The sequence below is a fragment of the Pan troglodytes genome, chromosome 4, assembly GCF_028858775.2.
Source record: "Pan troglodytes isolate AG18354 chromosome 4, NHGRI_mPanTro3-v2.0_pri, whole genome shotgun sequence".
NCBI lineage: Eukaryota > Metazoa > Chordata > Mammalia > Primates > Hominidae > Pan > Pan troglodytes.
Window position 1 is genome coordinate 93,265,688 of NC_072402.2, and position 21,312 is coordinate 93,286,999.

General features: G+C 38.2%; 1 protein-coding gene across 7 annotated transcripts in view; it reads left to right on the forward strand.

The window, feature by feature from the left end:
- Nucleotides 1–21,312, forward strand: part of CDH18 (cadherin 18) — a 1,109,578-nt gene that overhangs the window by 1,053,886 nt on the left and 34,380 nt on the right. For all 7 annotated transcript variants that reach the window (XM_063811379.1, XM_063811380.1, XM_063811382.1 and 4 more), the window contains one exon: nt 124–245. In XM_063811379.1, coding sequence (XP_063667449.1) covers nt 124–245 — 122 coding nt within the window. The remainder of the gene's footprint in view (nt 1–123; nt 246–21,312) is intronic.

Consider the following 21,312-nt stretch of genomic DNA (forward strand, 5'->3'; position numbering starts at 1 on the left):
GGCCAAAAGTCCTGCTACGGCATGTGGAACCAGTGACAAGCTACAGTATTAAAGAGATTTGTTTTAAACCGAGCCTCTAAAGTGTGCATGGAAATACTAAATACATTCCTGTGTATTTTGCAGATAATCCTGATTTGCTGAGCCATGTCGCAGTGGGTATTAGAGTTCTGGATGTCAATGACAATCCACCCGAACTTGCCAGGGAATATGATATTATTGTATGTGAAAATTCTAAGCCTGGCCAGGTAAGTTAATTGTTTCCTTCCTCATTCGAATGGAATAAATGCAAGCGCCTTTATTTTTATTATTCTTAGGTATAATCCCCCAAAGCCCACAGTGTAATTTTGTACTCAGTGGAAATAATTTCATAAAGCTTTATTTTAAGTACCAAATAATTTTTGGAGAATCAAAGCAATTGAATTTTCTTTGGATCTGAAATGTAACTCAGAAAAATGAATTCATTCATGAATGCTGCACAAATTATACCAATAAAATGATATTGAATGCTTTATGTCCAACCCTACTTTAAGTGAGGAGGAAATAGCAAACGTTTTTCTCTTAATGATGTTGATGGACTTGATTGTGTCAGAGGGACTAGCTCTATTTTGGAGGATCTGCAGGAGTGACACAGGAATGATGATTGAGTGATGCTGATGCTAAACGATGATTCAGTTTTAGAAACATGAAGAGTATATATGTATTAATAGGGTGGTGAGAGTGAAGATGGATCTGGATCATGGGGCAAGAGGCTGGATGTCATGTGCATCTAGTTAAAGAAGCATGGCAATTTGGAAGGCTGGTTGCCTATAGCAAATAGAGCAAGTAGGAGACTGAAAGGGGTTGTGCATTTGTTTTTCTGCTGTATAAGAAATTATACAAAATCCGCAACTTAAAACAACATGTATTTATTATCTCACAGTTTCTATAGGTCAGAAATTTGTGCATGGCTTAGCTGGGTCCTTGCAAGAGTCTCGCAAGACTATAATCAAGGTGTCTGCTAGGGCTGTTTTCTCGCCCGAGGCTCAGGGATCTCTTCCAAGTTCATAGGGCTGTTGGGAACATTCAGTTTCTTTCTGATACAGACCCGAGAAAGTCAAGACTTCCCTTTACTCCTCAAGGCGGCCCATATCTCTGAGATACCACAAGCAGTTGCTTGCCATTTGGACCTCCCCAATATGTCCAGTTATTTCATCAAGCAAATAAGAGGAGCAAGCCTGCAGGCAAAACAGCCTCATATAATGTAATGTAATCAAGTGAGTCATGCATCAACACATTTGCCATATTCTGTTTTCAGAACCAAGACACAGGTCATACCCACACTGAAGGCAGAGGGATTACAGGAAGGCGTGCATTCCAGGAGCAGCACCTTAAAATCTATCTGCTGTGGATGAATCCAGGAGTGGAAAGGGTATAGGTCAAAATATGCCCTTTCTGAGTCAAAAGTACTCTATTATTGTCTTTAGTGAACCCAAATGAGTATACCTTCCCAAATCATGCCAAGTCATTTTGAAACTTGTGCTGAAATTATACTCCTGAGAAGCATCCTTTTTTGTATTTATGTATGAGGGACAATTGTGGGGCTTGCTAAAGTAATCATTACCTATTTGTTTTTAGTACCATCAGGGAAAAATATATGTATATCTCAATGTCTGGTTTTGTAACATAAAGCTTTTCTCATGTTCACTGTTGTTAAAATAAAAAAACTCTAGACATAATACATTTAAAAGGGCTTATTTAAGCAAAAAATGAGTAACAAATTGGGCTACACTCACAATCAGAAGAAGTTTAAAGAGCTCCATCCAGCAGTGTGAGCAACAGGCTTTCAAAGGCTGAACACAGAAGCCAAGTAGAGAAATTACCTGACCAGCTACAGCTAGGTGTTTGCTTTATTTGGGCATTAGTGACCAGTTGGCTGTCTTGTAATTGCCTGCAACCCAGCTATTTGTTACTAAAATTATATTCCTAAATTAGGTTTCTTTTAGTTGGCATAATGTATTAGTCAGAGTTCTCTAGAGAGACAGAACTAATAGGATAGAAGTATATATGAAAGGGAGTTTATTAAGGAGTATTGACTCACATACCATCACAAGGTGAAGTCCCACAGTAGGCCGTGTGCAAGCTGAGGAGCAAGGAAGCCAGTCTGAGTCCCTAAACCTCAATATTAGGGAAGCCAACAGTGCAGCTTTCAGCCTGTGGCCAAAGGACTGAGATCCCCTGGTAAACCACTGGTGTAAGTCCAAGAATCCAAATCTGAAGAGTATGGAGTCTGATGTTCAAGGTCAGGAAGGATCCAGCACAGGAAAAAGACGAGGGCCGGAAGACTCAGCAAGTCTGCTCTTCCATCTTCTGCCTGTTTTATTCTAGCCTGTCTGGCAGCTGATTAGATGGTGCCCACCCAGATTGAGGGTGGGTCTGCCTCTCCTAGTCCACTGACTCAAATGTTAATCTCCTTTGGTAACACCCTCACAGACACACCAGGAACAATACTTTGCATCCTTCAGTCCAATCAAGTTGACACTCAATATTAACCATCAAACATATTTAGGTAGCATTTTGTTACACAGAAACTAAAAATGCAATGATAGCCTTAGGCTGATATGGCCTCCTACTTAATTAATTTAACATTTCCCATGAGAAAATTAGAAATATGAATGAGGACAAAGTAAAGTTATACTTGAAAGCATTGTACAGTTTATATAATTTATTAACTTAAAATATTAAGATTATTATTTTATATGCTTAAATATTTTTCTATGCACTGATTTCAAAACCAGTAAATACTTTTATAGTATAAATATATTATTAAATATTCAGCAAATTTTATTTCAATTCTATTAAAAATGGATGCATACATCCTAACATAATGTTCTTGAAATACATTATAAAAGCACAGTTGATGAAAAAATATTAAACATTCTAGGACGAGGGGGAGGAGCCAAGATGGCCGAATAGGAACAGCTCCGGTCTGCGGCTCCCAGCGTGAGCGACGCAGATGACGGGTGGTTTCTGCGTTTCCATCTGAGGTGCCGGGTTCGTCTCACTGGGGAGTGCCAGACAGTGGGCGCGGGCCAGTGGGTGCGTGTACCGTGCGCGAGCCGAAGCAGGGCGAGGCATTGCCTCACCTGGGAGGCGCAACAGGTCGGGGAGTTCCCTTTCCGAGTCGGAGAGGGGGGTGACGGACGCACCTGGAAAGCTCCGGTCACTCCCACCCGAATATTGCGCGTTTCAGACCGGCTTGGAAAACGGCGCACCACGAGACTGTATCCCGCGCCTGGCTCGGAGGGTCCTGCGCCCTCGGAGTCTCGCTGATTGCTGGCACGGCAGTCTGAGATCAAGCTGCAGGGCGGCAGCGAGGCTGGGGGAGGGGCGCCCGCCATTGCCCAGGCTTGCTTAGGTAAACAAAGCAGCCAGGAAGCTCGAACTGGGTGGAGCCCACCACAGCTCAAGGAGGCCTGCCTGCCTCTGTAGTCTCCACCTCTGGGGGCAGGGCACAGACAAACAAAAAGACAGCAGTAACCTCTGCAGACTTAAATGTCGCTGTCTGACAGCTTTGAAGAGAGCAGTGGTTCTCCCAGCACGCAGCTGGAGATCTGAGAACGGGCAGACTGCCTCCTCAAGTGGGTCCCTGACCCCTGACCCCCGAGCAGCCTAACTGGGAGGCACCCCCCAGCAGGGGCACACTGACACCTCACACGGCAGGGTATTCCAACAGACCTGCAGCTGAGGGTCCTGTCTGTTAGAAGGAAAACTAACAAACAGAAAGGACATCCACACCGAAAACCCATCTGTACATCACCATCATCAAAGACCAAAAGTAGATAAAACCACAAAGATGGGGAGAAAACAGAACAGAAAAACAGGAAACTCTAAAATGCAGAGCGCCTCTCCTCCTCCAAAGGAACGCAGTTCCTCACCAGCAACGGAACAAAGCTGGATGGAGAATGATTTTGACGAGCTGAGAGAAGAAGGCTTCAGACGATCAAATTACTCTGAGCTACGGGAGGACATTCAAACCAAAGGCAAAGAAGTTGAAAACTTTGAAAAAAATTTAGAAGAATGTATAACTAGAATAACCAATACAGAGAAGTGCTTAAAGGAGCTGATGGAGCTGAAAACCAAGGCTCGAGAACTACGTGAAGAATGCAGAAGCCTCAGGAGCCGATGCGATCAACTGGAAGAAAGGGTATCAGCAATGGAAGATGAAATGAATGAAACGAAGCGAGAAGGGAAGTCTAGAGAAAAAAGAATAAAAAGAAATGAGCAAAGCCTCCAAGAAATATGGGACTATGTGAAAAGACCAAATCTACGTCTGATTGGTGTACCTGAAAGTGATGCGGAGAATGAAACCAAGTTGGAAAACACTCTGCAGGATATTATCCAGGAGAACTTCCCCAATCTAGCAAGGCAGGCCAACATTCAGATTCAGGAAATACAGAGAACGCCACAAAGATACTCCTCGAGAAGAGCAACTCCAAGACACATAATTGTCAGATTCACCAAAGTTGAAATGAAGGAAAAAATGTTAAGGGCAGCCAGACAGAAAGGTCGGGTTACCCTCAAAGGGAAGCCCATCAGACTAACAGCGGATCTCTCGGCAGAAACCCTACAAGCCAGAAGAGAGTGGGGGCCAATATTCAACATTCTTAAAGAAAAGAATTTTCAACCCAGAATTTCATATCCAGCCAAACTAAGCTTCATAAGTGAAGGAGAAATAAAATACTTTACAGACAAGCAAATGCTGAGAGATTTTGTCACCACCAGGCCTGCCCTAAAAGAGCTCCTGAAGGAAGCGCTAAATATGGAAAGGAACAACCGGTACCAGCCGCTGCAAAATCATGCCAAAATGTAAAGACCATCAAGACTAGGAAGAAACTGCATCAACTAACGAGCAAAATCACCAGCTAACATCATAATGACAGGATCAAATTCACACATAACAATATTAACTTTAAATGTAAATGGACTAAATTCTCCAATTAAAAGACACAGACTGGCAAGTTGGATAAAGAGTCAAGACCCATCAGTGTGCTGTATTCAGGAAACCCATCTCACATGCAGAGACACACATAGGCTCAAAATAAAAGGATGGAGGAAGATCTACCAAGCAAATGGAAAACAAAAAAAGGCAGGGGTTGCAATCCTAGTCTCTGATAAAACAGACTTTAAACCAACAAAGATCAAAAGAGACAAAGAAGGCCATTACATAATGGTAAAGGGATCAATTCAACAAGAGGAGCTAACTATCCTAAATATTTATGCACCCAATACAGGAGCACCCAGATTCATAAAGCAAGTCCTGAGTGACCTACAAAGAGACTTAGACTCCCACACATTAATAATGGGAGACTTTAACACCCCACTGTCAACATTAGACAGATCAACGAGACAGAAAGTCAACAAGGATACCCAGGAATTGAACTCAGCTCTGCACCAAGCGGACCTAATAGACATCTACAGAACTCTCCACCCCAAATCAACAGAATATACATTTTTTTCAGCACCACACCACACCTATTCCAAAATTGACCACATAGTTGGAAGTAAAGCTCTCCTCAGCAAATGTAAAAGAACAGAAATTATAACAAACTATCTCTCAGACCACAGTGCAATCAAACTAGAACTCAGGATTAAGAATCTCACTCAAAGCCGCTCAACTACATGGAAACTGAACAACCTGCTCCTGAATGACTGCTGGGTACATAACGAAATGAAGGCAGAAATAAAGATGTTCTTTGAAACCAATGAGAACAAAGACACAACATACCAGAATCTCTGGGACGCATTCAAAGCAGTGTGCAGAGGGAAATTTATAGCACTAAATGCCCACAAGAGAAAGCAGGAAAGATCCAAAATTGACACCCTAACATCACAATTAAAAGAACTAGAAAAGCAAGAGCAAACACATTCAAAAGCTAGCAGAAGGCAAGAAATAACTAAAATCAGAGCAGAACTGAAGGAAATAGAGACACAAAAAACCCTTCAAAAAATTAATGAATCCAGGAGCTGGTTTTTTGAAAGGATCAACAAAATTGATAGACCGCTAGCAAGACTAATAAAGAAAAAAAGAGAGAAGAATCAAATAGACGCAATAAAAAATGATAAAGGGGATATCACCACCGATCCCACAGAAATACAAACTACCATCAGAGAATACTACAAACACCTCTACGCAAATAAACTAGAAAATCTAGAAGAAATGGATAAATTCCTGGACACATACACTCTCCCAAGACTAAACCAGGAAGAAGTTGAATCTCTGAATAGACCAATAACAGGAGCTGAAATTGTGGCAATAATCAATAGTTTACCAACCAAAAAGAGTCCAGGACCAGATGGATTCACAGCCGAATTCTACCAGAGGTACAAGGAGGAACTGGTACCATTCCTACTGAAACTATTCCAATCAATAGAAAAAGAGGGAATCCTCCCTAACTCATTTTATGAGGCCAGCATCATTCTGATACCAAAGCCTGGCAGAGACACAACCAAAAAAGAGAATTTTAGACCAATATCCTTGATGAACATTGATGCAAAAATCCTCAATAAAATACTGGCAAACCGAATCCAGCAGCACATCAAAAAGCTTATCCACCATGATCAAGTGGGCTTCATCCCTGGGATGCAAGGCTGGTTCAACATACGCAAATCAATAAATGTAATCCAGCATATAAACAGAGCCAAAGACAAAAACCACATGATTATCTCAATAGATGCAGAAAAAGCCTTTGACAAAATTCAACAACCCTTCATGCTAAAAACTCTCAATAAATTAGGTATTGATGGGACATATTTCAAAATAATAAGAGCTATCTATGACAAACCCACAGCCAATATCATACTGAATGGGCAAAAACTGGAAGCATTCCCTTTGAAAACTGGCACAAGACAGGGATGCCCTCTCTCACCACTCCTATTCAACATAGTGTTGGAAGTTCTGGCCAGGGCAATCAGGCAGGAGAAGGAAATAAAGGGTATTCAATTAGGAAAAGAGGAAGTCAAATTGTCCCTGTTTGCAGACGACATGATTGTTTATCTAGAAAACCCCATCGTCTCAGCCCAAAATCTCCTTAAGCTGATAAGCAACTTCAGCAAAGTCTCAGGATACAAAATCAATGTACAAAAATCACAAGCATTCTTATACACCAACAACAGACAAACAGAGAGCCAAATCATGAGTGAACTCCCATTCACAATTGCTTCAAAGAGAATAAAATACCTAGGAATCCAACTTACAAGGGATGTGAAGCACCTCTTCAAGGAGAACTACAAACCACTGCTCAAGGAAATAAAAGAGGATACAAACAAATGGAAGAACATTCCTTGCTCATGGGTAGGAAGAATCAATATCGTGAAAATGGCCATACTGCCCAAGGTAATTTACAGATTCAATGCCATCCCCATCAAGCTACCAATGACTTTCTTCACAGAATTGGAAAAAACTACTTCAAAGTTCATATGGAACCAAAAGAGAGCCCGCATCGCCAAGTCAATCCTAAGCCAAAAGAACAAAGCTGGAGGCATCACACTACCTGACTTCAAACTATACTACAAGGCTACAGTAACCAAAACAGCATGGTACTGGTACCAAAACAGAAATATAGATCAATGGAACAGAACAGAGCCCTCAGAAATAACGCCGCTTACCTACAACTATCTGATCTTTGACAAACCTGAGAAAAACAAGCAATGGGGAAAGGATGCCCTATTTAATAAATGGTGCTGGGAAAACTGGCTAGCCATATGTAGAAAGCTGAAACTGGATCCCTTCCTTACACCTTATACAAAAATCAATTCAAGATGGATTAAAGATTTAAACGTTAGACCTAAAACCATAAAAACCCTAGAAGAAAACCTAGGCATTACCATTCAGGACATAGGCGTGGGCAAGGACTTCATGTCCAAAACACCAAAAGCAATGGCAACAAAAGACAAAATTGACAAATGGGATCTAATTAAACTAAAGAGCTTCTGCACAGCAAAAGAAACTACCATCAGAGTGAATAGGCAACCTACAACATGGGAGAAAATTTTCGCAACCTACTCATCTGACAAAGGGCTAATATCCAGAATCTACAGTGAACTCAAACAAATTTACAAGAAAAAAACAAACAACCCCATCAAAAAGTGGGCGAAGGACATGAACAGGCACTTCTCAAAAGAAGACATTTATGCAGCCAAAAAACACATGAAAAAATGCTCATCATCACTGGCCATCAGAGAAATGCAAATCAAAACCACTATGAGATATCATCTCACCCCAGTTAGAATGGCAATCATTAAAAAGTCAGGAAACAACAGGTGCTGGAGAGGATGTGGAGAAATAGGAACACTTTTACACTGTTGGTGGGACTGTAAACTAGTGCAACCATTGTGGAAGTCAGTGTGGCGATTCCTCAGGGATCTAGAAGTAGAAATACCATTTGACCCAGCCATCCCATTACTGGGTATATACCCAAATGACTATAAATCATGCTGCTATAAAGACACATGCACACGTATGTTTATTGCGGCATTATTCACAATAGCAAAGACTTGGAACCAACCCAAATGTCCAACAATGATAGACTGGATTAAGAAAATGTGGCACATATACACCATGGAATACTATGCAGCCATAAAAAATGATGAGTTCATATCCTTTGTAGGGACATGGATGAAATTGGAAACCATCATTCTCAGTAAACTATCGCAAGAACAAAAAACCAAACACCGCATATTCTCACTCATAGGTGGGAATTGAACAATGAGATCACATGGACACAGGAAGGGGAATATCATACTCTGGGGACTGTGGTGGGGAGGGGGGAGGGGGAGGGATAGCATTGGGAGATATACCTAATGCTAGATGACGAGTTAGTGGGTGCAGCGCACCAGCATGGCACATGTATACATATGTAACTAACCTGCACAATGTGCACATGTACCCTAAAACTTAAAGTATAATAAAAAATAAAAAATTAAAAAAAAAAAAAAACATTCTAATGGAAAATTTAAGTTTAAGAAAATACAGTATCTCAATTGTTGGTAATAACAGCAGCTTAGACATAGTGCAAGAGAAAATAAGGGAACTGGAAAGTAAGTCAGAATAAAAAAATCCATGTTGAAGCATGGAAAGAAAAAGAAAATGTAAATAAGAGTATGGGAGACATATGGGACATGCAAGTGTAATATAAAAGTTTTTCAATTCTGAGAGGCATATGAGAGAGAATGGGACTGAAATAATATTTAAGATGATTATAGCTGAAAGTTATTCCAAATTGATGGAAATATCAAGCCAAACACTCAAGAAACAAGAGAAACAAAACCACCAAGCATACTGCCTACAAAGGTAAATTTGCCTCAGTGCACTAAAGTAAAATATTAGCAAAAGTAAAAGCAGCAAGAGAAAAAAGATAGGTGATACCACAATCAAAATCACAGGACCTAAGATAAAGCAAAGCATTCTTTGACTTGACCCCAAAAAGCATGATCCATAAAAGGAAACAGTGATAAATTGAATTTCATCAAAATTTAACAGTTTTGCTCTTTGAAAAAGATGCTCTTTGAAAAAGTCTGTTAAGATGATAAAAAAAGACAAACTACAGACTTTCTACTTATAGTGCTATAGTTTCAAAACTCAACAATAAAAACAGAAGATAAAACCCAATTTGAAAATGGGCAAAATACAAGAGCAGACATTTACTGACAAGGACATAGAAAGAGCCAACCAGCATATAAAAAGATATTCCACATATTTTTAAAAAATTATTTCTATTCACATTAGGTAAATAGAAATTAAAACTACAATGTGATATTGCTACAGGACTAGCATAAGAGCTAAACTTTTTGGTAAATTGTGGAGAAATTAGGTCATTTCTACATCATTGGTGAAAGTGTAAAACGGTACTGCTACTGGGAAACATATTTTGACTGTTTCATAAAAAATTAAATATGCAGCTACCATAAAATTCAGAACTGCATTTTTGGGCATTTCCCACAGAGATATGAAATTTTATGTTTATACAACAAAATGTGCACAATTATTTATAGCTGTTTTATTTATAAAAAACCCAGACTGGAACCAACACAGACATCCTTCAATAGGTGAATGGTTAAGCAAATTGTGGTGAATTCATAGATAGAGACACAAAAAACCTTCAAAAAATCAATGAATCCAGGAGCTGGTTTTTTTTTGAAAAGATCAACAAAATTGATAGACCACTAGCAAGACTAATAAAGAAGAAAAGAGAGAAGAATCAAATAGGTGCAATAAAAAATAATAAAGGGGATATCACCACTGATCTTACAGAAATACAAACTACTATCAGAGAATACTATAAACACCTCTTTGCAAATAAACTAGAAAATCTAGAAGAAATGGATACAGTCCTGGACAATATACCCTCCCAAGACTAAACCAGGAAGATGTTGAATCGCTGAATAGACCAATAACAGCCTCTGAAATTGAGGCAATAATTAATAGCCTACCAATCAAAAAAAATCTAGGACCAGATTTATTCACAGCCAAATTCTACCAGAGGTACAAAGAGGAGCTGGTACCATTCCTTCTGAAACTATTCCAATCAATAGAAAAAGAGGGAATCCTCCCAAACTCATTTTATGAGGCCAGCATCATCCTGATACCAAAGCCTGGCAGAGACACAACAAAAATAGAGAATTTTAGACCAATATCCCTGATGAATATCAATGTGAAAATCCTCAATAAAATACTGGCAAACCAAATCCAGCAGCATATCAAAAAGCTTATCCACCAAGATCAAGTTAGCTTCATCCCTGGGATGCAAGGCTGGTTCAACCTACGCAAATCAATAAATGTAATCCATCACATAAACATATCCAAAGACAAAAACCACATAATTATCTCAATAGATGCAGAAAGGCCTTTGACAAAATTCAACAGCCCTTCATGCTAAAAAAAACTCTCAATAAACTAGGTATTGATGGAATGTATCTCAAAATAATAAGAGCTTTGTAGGACAAACCCACAGCCAATATCATACTGAATGGGCAAAAACTGGAAGTATTCCCTTTGAAAACTGGCACAAGACAGGGATGCCCTCTCTCACCACTCCTATTCAACATAGTGTTGGAAGTTCTGGCCAGGGCAATCAGGCAAGAGAAAGAAATAGAGTATTTAATTAGGAAGAGAGGAAGTGAAATTGTCCCTGTTTGCAGATGACATGATTGTATATTTAGAAAACCCCATTGTCTCAGCCCAAAATCTTCTTAAGCTGATAAGAAACTTCAGCCAAGTCTCAGGATACAAAATCAATGTGCAAAAATGACAAGCATTCCTATACACCAGTAACAGACAAACAAAAGGCCAAATCATGAGTGAACTCCCATTCACAATTGCTACAAAGAGAATAAAATACCTAGGAATACAACTTAAAAGGGATGTGAAGGACCTCTTCAAGGAGAACTGCAAACCAACCACTGCTTAATGAAACAAAGAGGATACAAACAAATAGAAGAACATGCCATGCTCATGGATAGGAAGAATCAATATCATGAAAATGGCCATACTGCCCAAGGTAATTTATAGATTCAATGCCATCCCCATCAAGCTACCAATGACTTTCTTCACAGAATTGGAAAAAAACTACTTTAAATTTCATATGGAACCAAAAAAGAACCCACATTGCCAAGACAATCCTAAGCCAAAAGAACAAAGCTGGAGGCATCACGCTACCTGACTTCAAACTATACTACAAGGCTACAGTAACCAAAACAGCATGGTACTGGTACCAAAACAGAGATCTAGACCAATGGAACAGAACAGAGCCCTCAGAAATAACACCAAACATCTACAACCAACTGATTTTTGACAAACTTGACAAAACAATAAATGGGGAAATGATTCCCTGTTTAATAAATGGTGCTGGGAAAACTGGCTAGCCATATGTAGAAAGCTGAAACTGGATCCCTTCCTTACACCTTATACAGATATTAATTCGAGATGGATTAAAGACTTAAATGTTAGACCTAAAACCATAAAAACCCTAGAAGAAAACCTAGGCAATTCCATTCAGGACATAGGCATGGGCAAGGACTTCATGACTAAAACACCAAAAGCAATGGCAACAAAAGCCAAAATAGACAAATGGGATCTAATTAAACTAAAAACCTTCAGCAGAGCAAAAGAAACTACCATCAGAGTGAACAGGCAACCTACAGAATGGGAGAAAATTTTTGCAATCTACTCATCTGACAAAGGACTAATATCCAGAATCTACAAATAACTTAAACAAATGTACAAGAAAAAATCAAACAACCCCATCAAAAAGTGGGCAAAGGATAAGAACAAACACTTTTCAAAAGAAGACATTTATGCAGCCAACAGACGCATGAAAAAATGCTCATCATCACTGGTCATCAGAGAAATGCAAATCAAAACAACAATGAGATACCATCTCACCCCAGTTAGAATGGCGATCACTAAAAAGTCAGGAAACAACAGGTGCTGGAGAGGATGTGGAGAAATAGGAACACTTTTACACTGTTGATGGGAATGTAAACTAGTTCAACCATTGTGGAAGACGGTGTGGAGATTCCTCAAGGATCTAGAAATAGAAATACCATTTGACCCAGTGGTCCCATTACTGGGTATATACCCAAAGGATTATACACCATGCTACTATAAAGACACATGCAAATGTATGTTTATTGCAGCACTATTCACAATAGCAAAGACTTGGAACCAACCCAAATGTCCATCAATGATAGACTGGATTAAGAAAATGTGGCACATATACACCATGGAATACTATGCAGCCATAAAAACGATGAGTTCCTGTCCTTTGTAGGGACGGATAAAGCTGGAAACCATCATTCTGAGCAAACTATCACAAGGACAGAAAACCAAATACTGCATGTTCTCACTCATAGGTGGGAATTGGACAATGAAAACACTTGGACACAGGGTGGGGAACATCACACACTGGGGCCTGTCATGGGGTGGGAGAATGGGGGAGGGATAGCATTAGGAGAAATATCTAATGTAAATGACGAATTAATGGGTGCAGCAAGCCAACATGGCACAGGTATACATATGTAACAAACCTGCATGTTGTGCACATGTACCCTAGAACTTAAAGTATAAAAAAAAAACATATTGCAAATAAAGGAATGCACTTCTAAGTAACTTAATATTCCATGAAGAAAAACAAACTTAAATGAAAAAACAAGTTCCATGAAATGATAATGTAAATAAGTCCATATAAAAATTTCTAGGAAGCAGTTCAGCCATAACTAACAGGAAATTTATAATTTTAAATGCATATAATAAAGAAGATAAAATAATGCAAATTAAAAGCCTAAGCATTACTCTTAAGAAGTTAGAAAAATAAATCAATTTAATCCAAATAAAATAGAATAACAATTTATGAGATGAATTTAATGAAATGGAAATGAACCAAAAGAAAACATTGAAGAGTTCACAGCTTAGTTATTTGAAAAGACAGATAAGTCCCTGGTAAATTGTTAAAAACAAAAGAGAGAGAAATAGAACAAATGAAGAATATTAGGAAAAAATCAAGAGGCTTACCGCCTCTTGTAACTATAGACTTTACAGATATCAGAAGCCAATTGTATATTACAATGTCGTCTTTTACTAAAATTTGAAAGTTGAGACATAATGCATATATTTTTAGAAAAGTAAAGTTTGTCAAAGCTGACACAAGAATAGATTTAGCTGGGCTTGGTGGCTCATGCCTATAATCCCAGCTACTTGGGAGTCTTAAGTGGGAGGATCCCTTGAGCCCTGGAGGTCAAGTCTGCAGTGAGGTGTGATCCTGCCACTGCACTCCAGCCTGGGTAACAAAGTGAGACCTTGTCTCAGAAAATAAATAAATAAATAAATAAATAAATAAATAAGGACTGATTAAAGTTGTATTTATTAAATTCATTAAATGTATAAATAAAAACCTTTCCACAAATAAATTCTCTTCTCATGGCTTTAATGGTGAATTCTACTAAAAATTTAAGAAAAATCATGACAGTAATTGTAAAAGGTATTCAAGAGTTCAGAAAAAGGGTGGCAGGATCATTTTTGTACACATTTTATGATGCCAGCATAACTTTAACATCAAAAGGTATAAGTGGAATTATAGCTATTCTCTGCACAATCATAGATATAATAAATGTCATAATTAAAATATTTGTAAACCATATAAAGCAAAAAAGGATAGTATTTTAAAAAGAGACAATGAAAAATAAAAACCTACCTAATCAGGAGAATCCAAAGCATTTGTGAAAATTCAACACCCATTAATAATAGCAACAACCGTGACAATGCTGCTATACGCAGGTAGAATTTTTGAATGACATTAACAAATTTGCTAAATATCAGGTCAATATAAACATGTTATTTAGAGTTCTCGTACCACAAACAATTAGAAAATTAAGTTGAAACACTAGACCATTTGCCATTACATTGAAAATAAGACACCTAAGAGTAAATGTTTCCCTTGTTAGCACTCAACTACTGTCTCTCTAGAGGGCAACTCTTAAAACTTAGGTCCTTTGCCTCAATGGATCTTTATTTCCATGATTTTTAGATTACTCAGAGATCTAAAAATTGGTAAATTAAAAATATCATTTGAAATATGATTTAAAGAACCAAGCATGGGCTTATGTTTGCATCAGACATTGTTTTCTGACTAATTATAATTTTAAAAATTCATTTAAATAAGCATGTAGATTGTATTTTTAAATTTCAAGATCATTTCAAAGCTTTAAGGTTAAAGTACATTCTCATAATGTGGCACAACAACGGTTGCTAGTCCCATGCTACCTATGTAGTCTGCTGCAAATCTAGGCCAATAACACCCAGCCCTTGCTCTTGGCTTAATTGATACTTATTTTCTCTGAAGCAATGGGCTGAGCTGTGTATTGGCCCCTTTTAGCTATGGCTTGGATGCAGGGCACCAAGTCCTGCACAAAGCAGCATGGTCCTGGGCTGGCCCACAAAAACAGTTTTTCCTCCTAGGCCTCTAGGTTGGTGATGGGAGGGGCTGCCGAGGACACCTCTGACATGCCCTGGAGACATTTTCTCCATTGTCTTGGTGATTAACATTTGGCTCCTCGATACTTACACAACTTGAATTTCTCCTCAGAAAATGGTTTTGTCTTTTTTATTTCATTGTCAGTCTTCAAATTTTCCAAACTTTTATGCTCTGCTTCCCTTTAAAATGTAAGTTCCAAATTCAAACCATCCCTTTGAAATGCATAAAACTGAATGATTTTAAGAGCACCCAGGTTATATCTTGAACACTTTGCTATTAAAAATTTCTTCCACTAGATACCCTAAATCATCTCTCTCAAGTTCAAAGTTTCACAGATCCCTAGAGCAGGGGCAAAATGCCACCAGTCTCTTTGCTAAAGCATAGCAAGAGTCACTTTTATTCCGGTTTGCAACAGGTTCCTCATCTCCGTCCTCAGCCTGGACTTCATTTTAGATATCACTATCTGCATTTTCGTCAAAGCCATTCAACGAGTCTCTAGAAAGTTCCAAACCTTCCCACATCTTCCTGTCTTCTAAGCCCTCCAAACTGTTCCAACCTCTGCCTCTTACCCAGTTCCAAAGTCAATTTCACATTTTTTGGTATCTTTGTATCAGCGTCCCACTCTCCGTGGTACCAATTTACTGTATTAGTCTGTTTTCACACTGCTATTAAGAACTGCTTGAGACATGGTAATGTATAAAGGAAAGAGGTTTAATTGACTCACAGTTCAGCATGGCTAGGGAAGCCTCAGGAAACTTACAATCATGGGGGAAAGCCAAGGGGAAGCAAGGCACCTTCTTCAGAAGCCTGCATGAAAGAGAAGTGCTGAGAGATGGGGGATGAGCTGCTTATAAAACCATCAGATCGGCTGGGTGCATTGGCTCATGCCTGTAATTCCAGTACTTTGGGAGGCTAAGGCAGGCAGATCACCTGAGGTCAGGAGTTCAAGACCAGCCTGCCCAACATGGCAAAACCCCATCTCTTTAAAAATACAAAAAATTAGCTAGGCATGGTGGCAGGTGCTTGTAATCCCAGCTACTCGGGAGGCTGAGGCAGGAGAATCGCTTGAACCCAGGAGGCGTAGGTTGTAGTGAGCTGAGATTGCACCACTGCACTCCAGCCTAGGCAACAAGAGCAAAACTTGGTCTTAAAAATATATATATATATATATATATATATATATATCAGATCTCCTGAGAACTCACTATCAGGAGAACAGCATAGGGGAAAGCCACCCTCATGATCCAATTACCTCCACCTGGTCTCTCCAGGTAGGGGTTATGTGGGTTTATAATGTGGGAATTATGGGGATTATAATTCAACATGATTTTAGTGGGGACACAAAACCTAACCATATCAAAAAGGTAATTACTACACTTAGCATTTGACATTACTACCCTTCTAATATTTTGATTAAGTTTTGTAAGTTGATTACGTGGTTACTCCTTTTTGCACTTTAAAACACTATACATTTAGCTACCATTGTTGCCTTTAACATTGAATCGTTTTAGATGTGATTATCAGATAATTGAACTTATTATGCTGTTGCTTGTGTATTTGTTTTCACCTCTTCCACCAAAATAACTTTAAGCTTTAATTGATGGGAGAAAAGATTGTTCGTAAGTGTAGCTTGTGGCATCCACATTTAGACAAATCATTACCAGTGTATGTGCTCTGCTTGTGAGATTAACCCATTACAGAGTGAAATGGCCCGAATCTGTATTCTTTAGTTTCATAGTGTTTGACTCCTTTAACCATATCTTGAAAACACTTTTGAAGAAATCCGATGCATCCCGATGCAGAGTTGGAATAAGAAACTCTATTTAAACAACAATTGGCGAAATCAGTTTTCTGAAGTGTATTTGTATTGCCAGGCTGTGTGACTGTTCCTCTTTCAATGACAATTGCTTTTCAAATTACGGATATTTCTATTATGAATGCTGCACATCTAAACGTATCAGCATGTAGCTATGTCAAAAAGATTGGCTTTTTATGAAAGTTTAAGCCCTGTATACAGCAGAGTTCAGGTAAATCGTGATACTAATGTAAACTGCAACAATATAGTTCTGTAAGTTAATATATTTTCCTGTTCTGAAAAAAAAATCTTTTAATATATTGCCTGAGAAAAATATTAAAAAGAAAGGCATGCATGCATGAAATTTGAAGACAGTTCCCAAAGTAGAATTAATTAAGAAAAATTTAGATATGCCTAAAGTGGAAACATTGAAAAAATAAAGAGAGTCTATTCTATTTTATGCATATTAAACTTCCTCTGTATTCTTTCTTTCATTAGAAATAAATGTACAAAAATAACACATAAAAGAAATTGTATTGCATAACATTCTCTGCTTCCACCACATACAATTATTAACCATATAGCTTTGCATGAAAAAATTAACTAGGTCAATAGAGATTCTTTACTGTCAAAAATCAAGCTCATTTAAATAACAAAAGTTGATGTTATCAAATAAATGTATGCAGATACTATTAACGATTATATTATGAAGCAGATGCATTGACTAAACAGGACACTATGTATTTTTTAAAAAATTCTTTTAGATCGAGAGGTTACATGGGCATTTTTTTATATGGGTATGTTGTATGCTGGTGGGGATTGGGCCTGTAGTGTATGCATTACTCAAATAGTGAACATTGTGCCCAACAGGTTATTTTTCAACCCTTGCCCCTTCCCACTCTCTGCCCTTTTGGAGTCCCTGTTGTCTATTATTTTCATCTTTATGTTCCTTTGTCCCCATTGTTTAGCTTCCATTTATAAGTGAGAATGTGTGGTATTCGGTTTTCTATTTCTGAGTTAAGAACATTCTTGGCCAGGCGCAGTGACTCACAGCTGTAATCCCAGTATTTTGGGAGGCCGAGGCGGGCAGATCACTTGAGGCCAGGGGTTCTAGACCAGCCTGGCCAACATAGCAAAAACCCATTTCTACCAAAAATACAAAAATTAGGCATGGTGGCTTACACCTGTAATCCCAACTACTCGGTGGCTGAGACACGAGAATCACTTGAACCCAGGAGGTGAAGGTTACAGTGAGCTGAGATTGAGAGATCATGCCTCTGGCACTCAAGCCTGGGTTACAGAGTGAGTCTCTGCCACAAAAAAAAAAAAAAAAAAAAAAAAGAACTTCCTTTTTAAAATGCTTAAGCCAAGCAAGTTCATTTGCCAAAACTAACATTATGGTATTAGATTAGACAAATTTTATATATTGGTGATACTGACTTTTCCCTAATAAAGTACTCTAGTATTAACAGACAATTGAAAGTATATTTTTAAAAGTGGATACATTTATTTGTAGATATCAAAAATACTCCCTGGTAATTATTTATAAATAGCAACTGTCTATTTTTTTTTCACCCTTTGCTTCTGTAATGTAGACTAAATTTGTAATATCATTTATTTGATATCTTTAAAAATAAATAACCATTCTATGTACTAATTAGATCATGTATATGTGATAAATAACATTTGGGTTCAATTAGAAGACACAGGAATCAAAGAAGATATTCTTACGGATTTTATATTACTAAAGCGATTGGACAAAGAGATAGCAAGGTAACACAGTGGATATAAATCAGAATTCTGACAAAGGGATAGAAAATTTGATGATGGAAACCTGGCAATTATCTAGATATCTGCCAGAAGTTTATAACTTCTAAAAACCATAAACATGTTAACTTCTCAGGTATATTTTCTAAAGAAAGTCTAAGGTAACAATGAATGCAAATTCTATTACATGATGAAAGAGACAAGGTGATTTGTAAAACAGAAAAATTGAATATGCCAATACAGAGCAGAGACCAAGCAGAGACAGCATTTTGGACAAAGTCAGACTGACATTCTAGTTTTTGGAAGCTTTTTTTTTTTTTTTTTTTTTTTTTTCAGAAATATGATTAATAAAAATTGAAGCTTAGATACATTGTCAACAACTCTGTAAGAGTTCAAGATGATTGGGACATTGTTAAACAAGACATGATAATCAAATCCTCATTTTTTATGTAGCGACTAGGAGTTTCTCTCTTTTTTTTTTTAAATTATACTTTAAGTTCTAGGGTACATGTGCACAACATGCAGGTTGGTTACATATGTATACATGTGCCATGTTGGTGTGCTGCACCTATTAACTCGTCATTTAACATTAGATGTATCTCCTAATGTTATCCCTTCCCCCTCCCCCCAACCCACAACAGGCCCCAGTGTGTGAAGTTCCCCTTCCTGTGTCCATGTGTTCTCATTGCTCAATTCCCACCTATGAGTGAGAACATGTGGTGTTTGGTTTTTTGTCCTTGCGATAGTTTGCTGAGGATGATGGTTTCCAGCTTCATCCATGTCCCTACAAAGGACATGAACTCATCATTTTTTATGGCTGCATAGTATTTCATGGTGTATACATGCCACATTTTCTTAATCCAGTCTATCATTGTTGGACATTTGGGTTGGTTCCAAGTGTTTGCTATTGTGAATAGTGCCGCAATAAACATATGTGTGCATGTGTCTTTTAGCAGCATGTTTTATAATCCTTATACCCAGTAATGGGATGGCTGGGTCAAATGGTATTTCTAGTTCTAGATCCCTGAGGAATTGCCACACTGACTTCCACAATGGTTGAACTAGTTTACAGTCCCACCAACAGTGTAAAAGTGTTCCTATTTCTCCGCATCCTCTCCAGCACCTGTTGTTTCCTGACTTTTTAATGATCGCCATTCTAACTGGGGTGAGATGGTATCTCATTGTGGTTTTGATTTGCATTTCTGTGATGGCCAATGATGATGAGCATTTTTTTACATGTCTTTTGGCTGCATAAATGTCTTCTTTTGAGAAGTGTCTGTTCATATCCTTCACCCACTTTTTGATGGGCTTGTTTGCTTTTTTCTTGTAAATTTGTTTGAGTTCATTGTAGATTCTGGATATTAGCCCTTTGTCAGATGAGTAGACTGCAAAAATTTTCTCCCATTCTGTAGGTTGCCTGTTCATTCTGATGGTAGTTTCTTTAGCTGTGCAGAAGCTCTTTAGTTTAATTAGATCCCATTTGTCAATTTTGGCTTTTGTTGCCATTGCTTTTGGTGTTTTAGACAGGAAGTCCTTGCCCATGCCTATGTCCTGAATGGAATTGCCTAGGTTTTCTTCTAGGGTTTTTGTGGTTTTAGGTCTAACATTTAAGTCTTTAATCCATCTTGAATTAATTTTTGTATAAGATGTAAGGAAGGGATCCAGTTTCAGCTTTCTACATATAGCTAGCCAGTTTCCCAGCAGCATTTATTAAACAGGGATTCCTTTCCCCATTTCTTGTTTTTGTCAGGCTTGTTAAAGATCAGATGTAGATATGCAGCATTATTTCTGAGGGCTCTGTTCTGTTCTATTGGTCTATATATCTGTTTTGGTACCAGTACCATGCTGTTTTGGTTACTGTAGCCTTGTAGTATAGTTTGAAGTCAGGTAGCATGATGCCTCCAGCTTTGTTCTTTTGGCTTAGGATTGACTTCGAAATGTGGGCTCTTTTTTGGTTCCATATGAACTTTAAAATAGTTTTTTCGAATTCTGTGAAGAAAGTCATTGGTAGCTTGATGGGGATGGCATTGAATCTGTAAATTACCTTGGACAGTATGGCCATTTTCACAATATTGATTCTTCCTACCCATGAGCATGGAATGTTCTTCCATTTGTTTGTATCCTCTTTTATTTCGCTGAGCAGTGGTTTGTAGTTCTCCTTGAAGAGGTCCTTCATGTCCCTTGTAAGTTGGATTCCTAGGTATTTGATTCTCTTTGAAGCAATTGTGAATGGGAGTTCACTCATGATTTGGCTCTCTGTCTGTTATGTGTGTATAAGAATACTTGTGATTTTTGCACATTGATTTGAAAGGGATAAATTCCTTGACACATACACCCTCCCAAGACTAAACCAGGAAGAAATTGAATCTCCGAATAGACCAATAACCGGCTCTGGAATTGAGGCAATAATTAATAGCCTACAAACCAAAAAAAGTCCAGGACTAGATGGATTCACAGCCAAATTCTACCAGAGGTACAAAGAGGAGCTGGTACCATTCCTTCTGAAACTATTCCAATCAATAGAAAAAGAGGGAATCCTCCCTAACTCATTTTATGAGGCCAGTATCATCCTGATACCAAAGCCTGGCAGAGACACAACAAAAAAAGAGAATTTTAGACCAATATCCCTGATGAACATCGATACAAAAATCCTCAATAAAATACTGGCAAACCAAATCCAGCAGCACATCAAAAAGCTTATCCACCATGATCAAGTGGGCTTCATCCCTGGGATGCAAGGCTGGT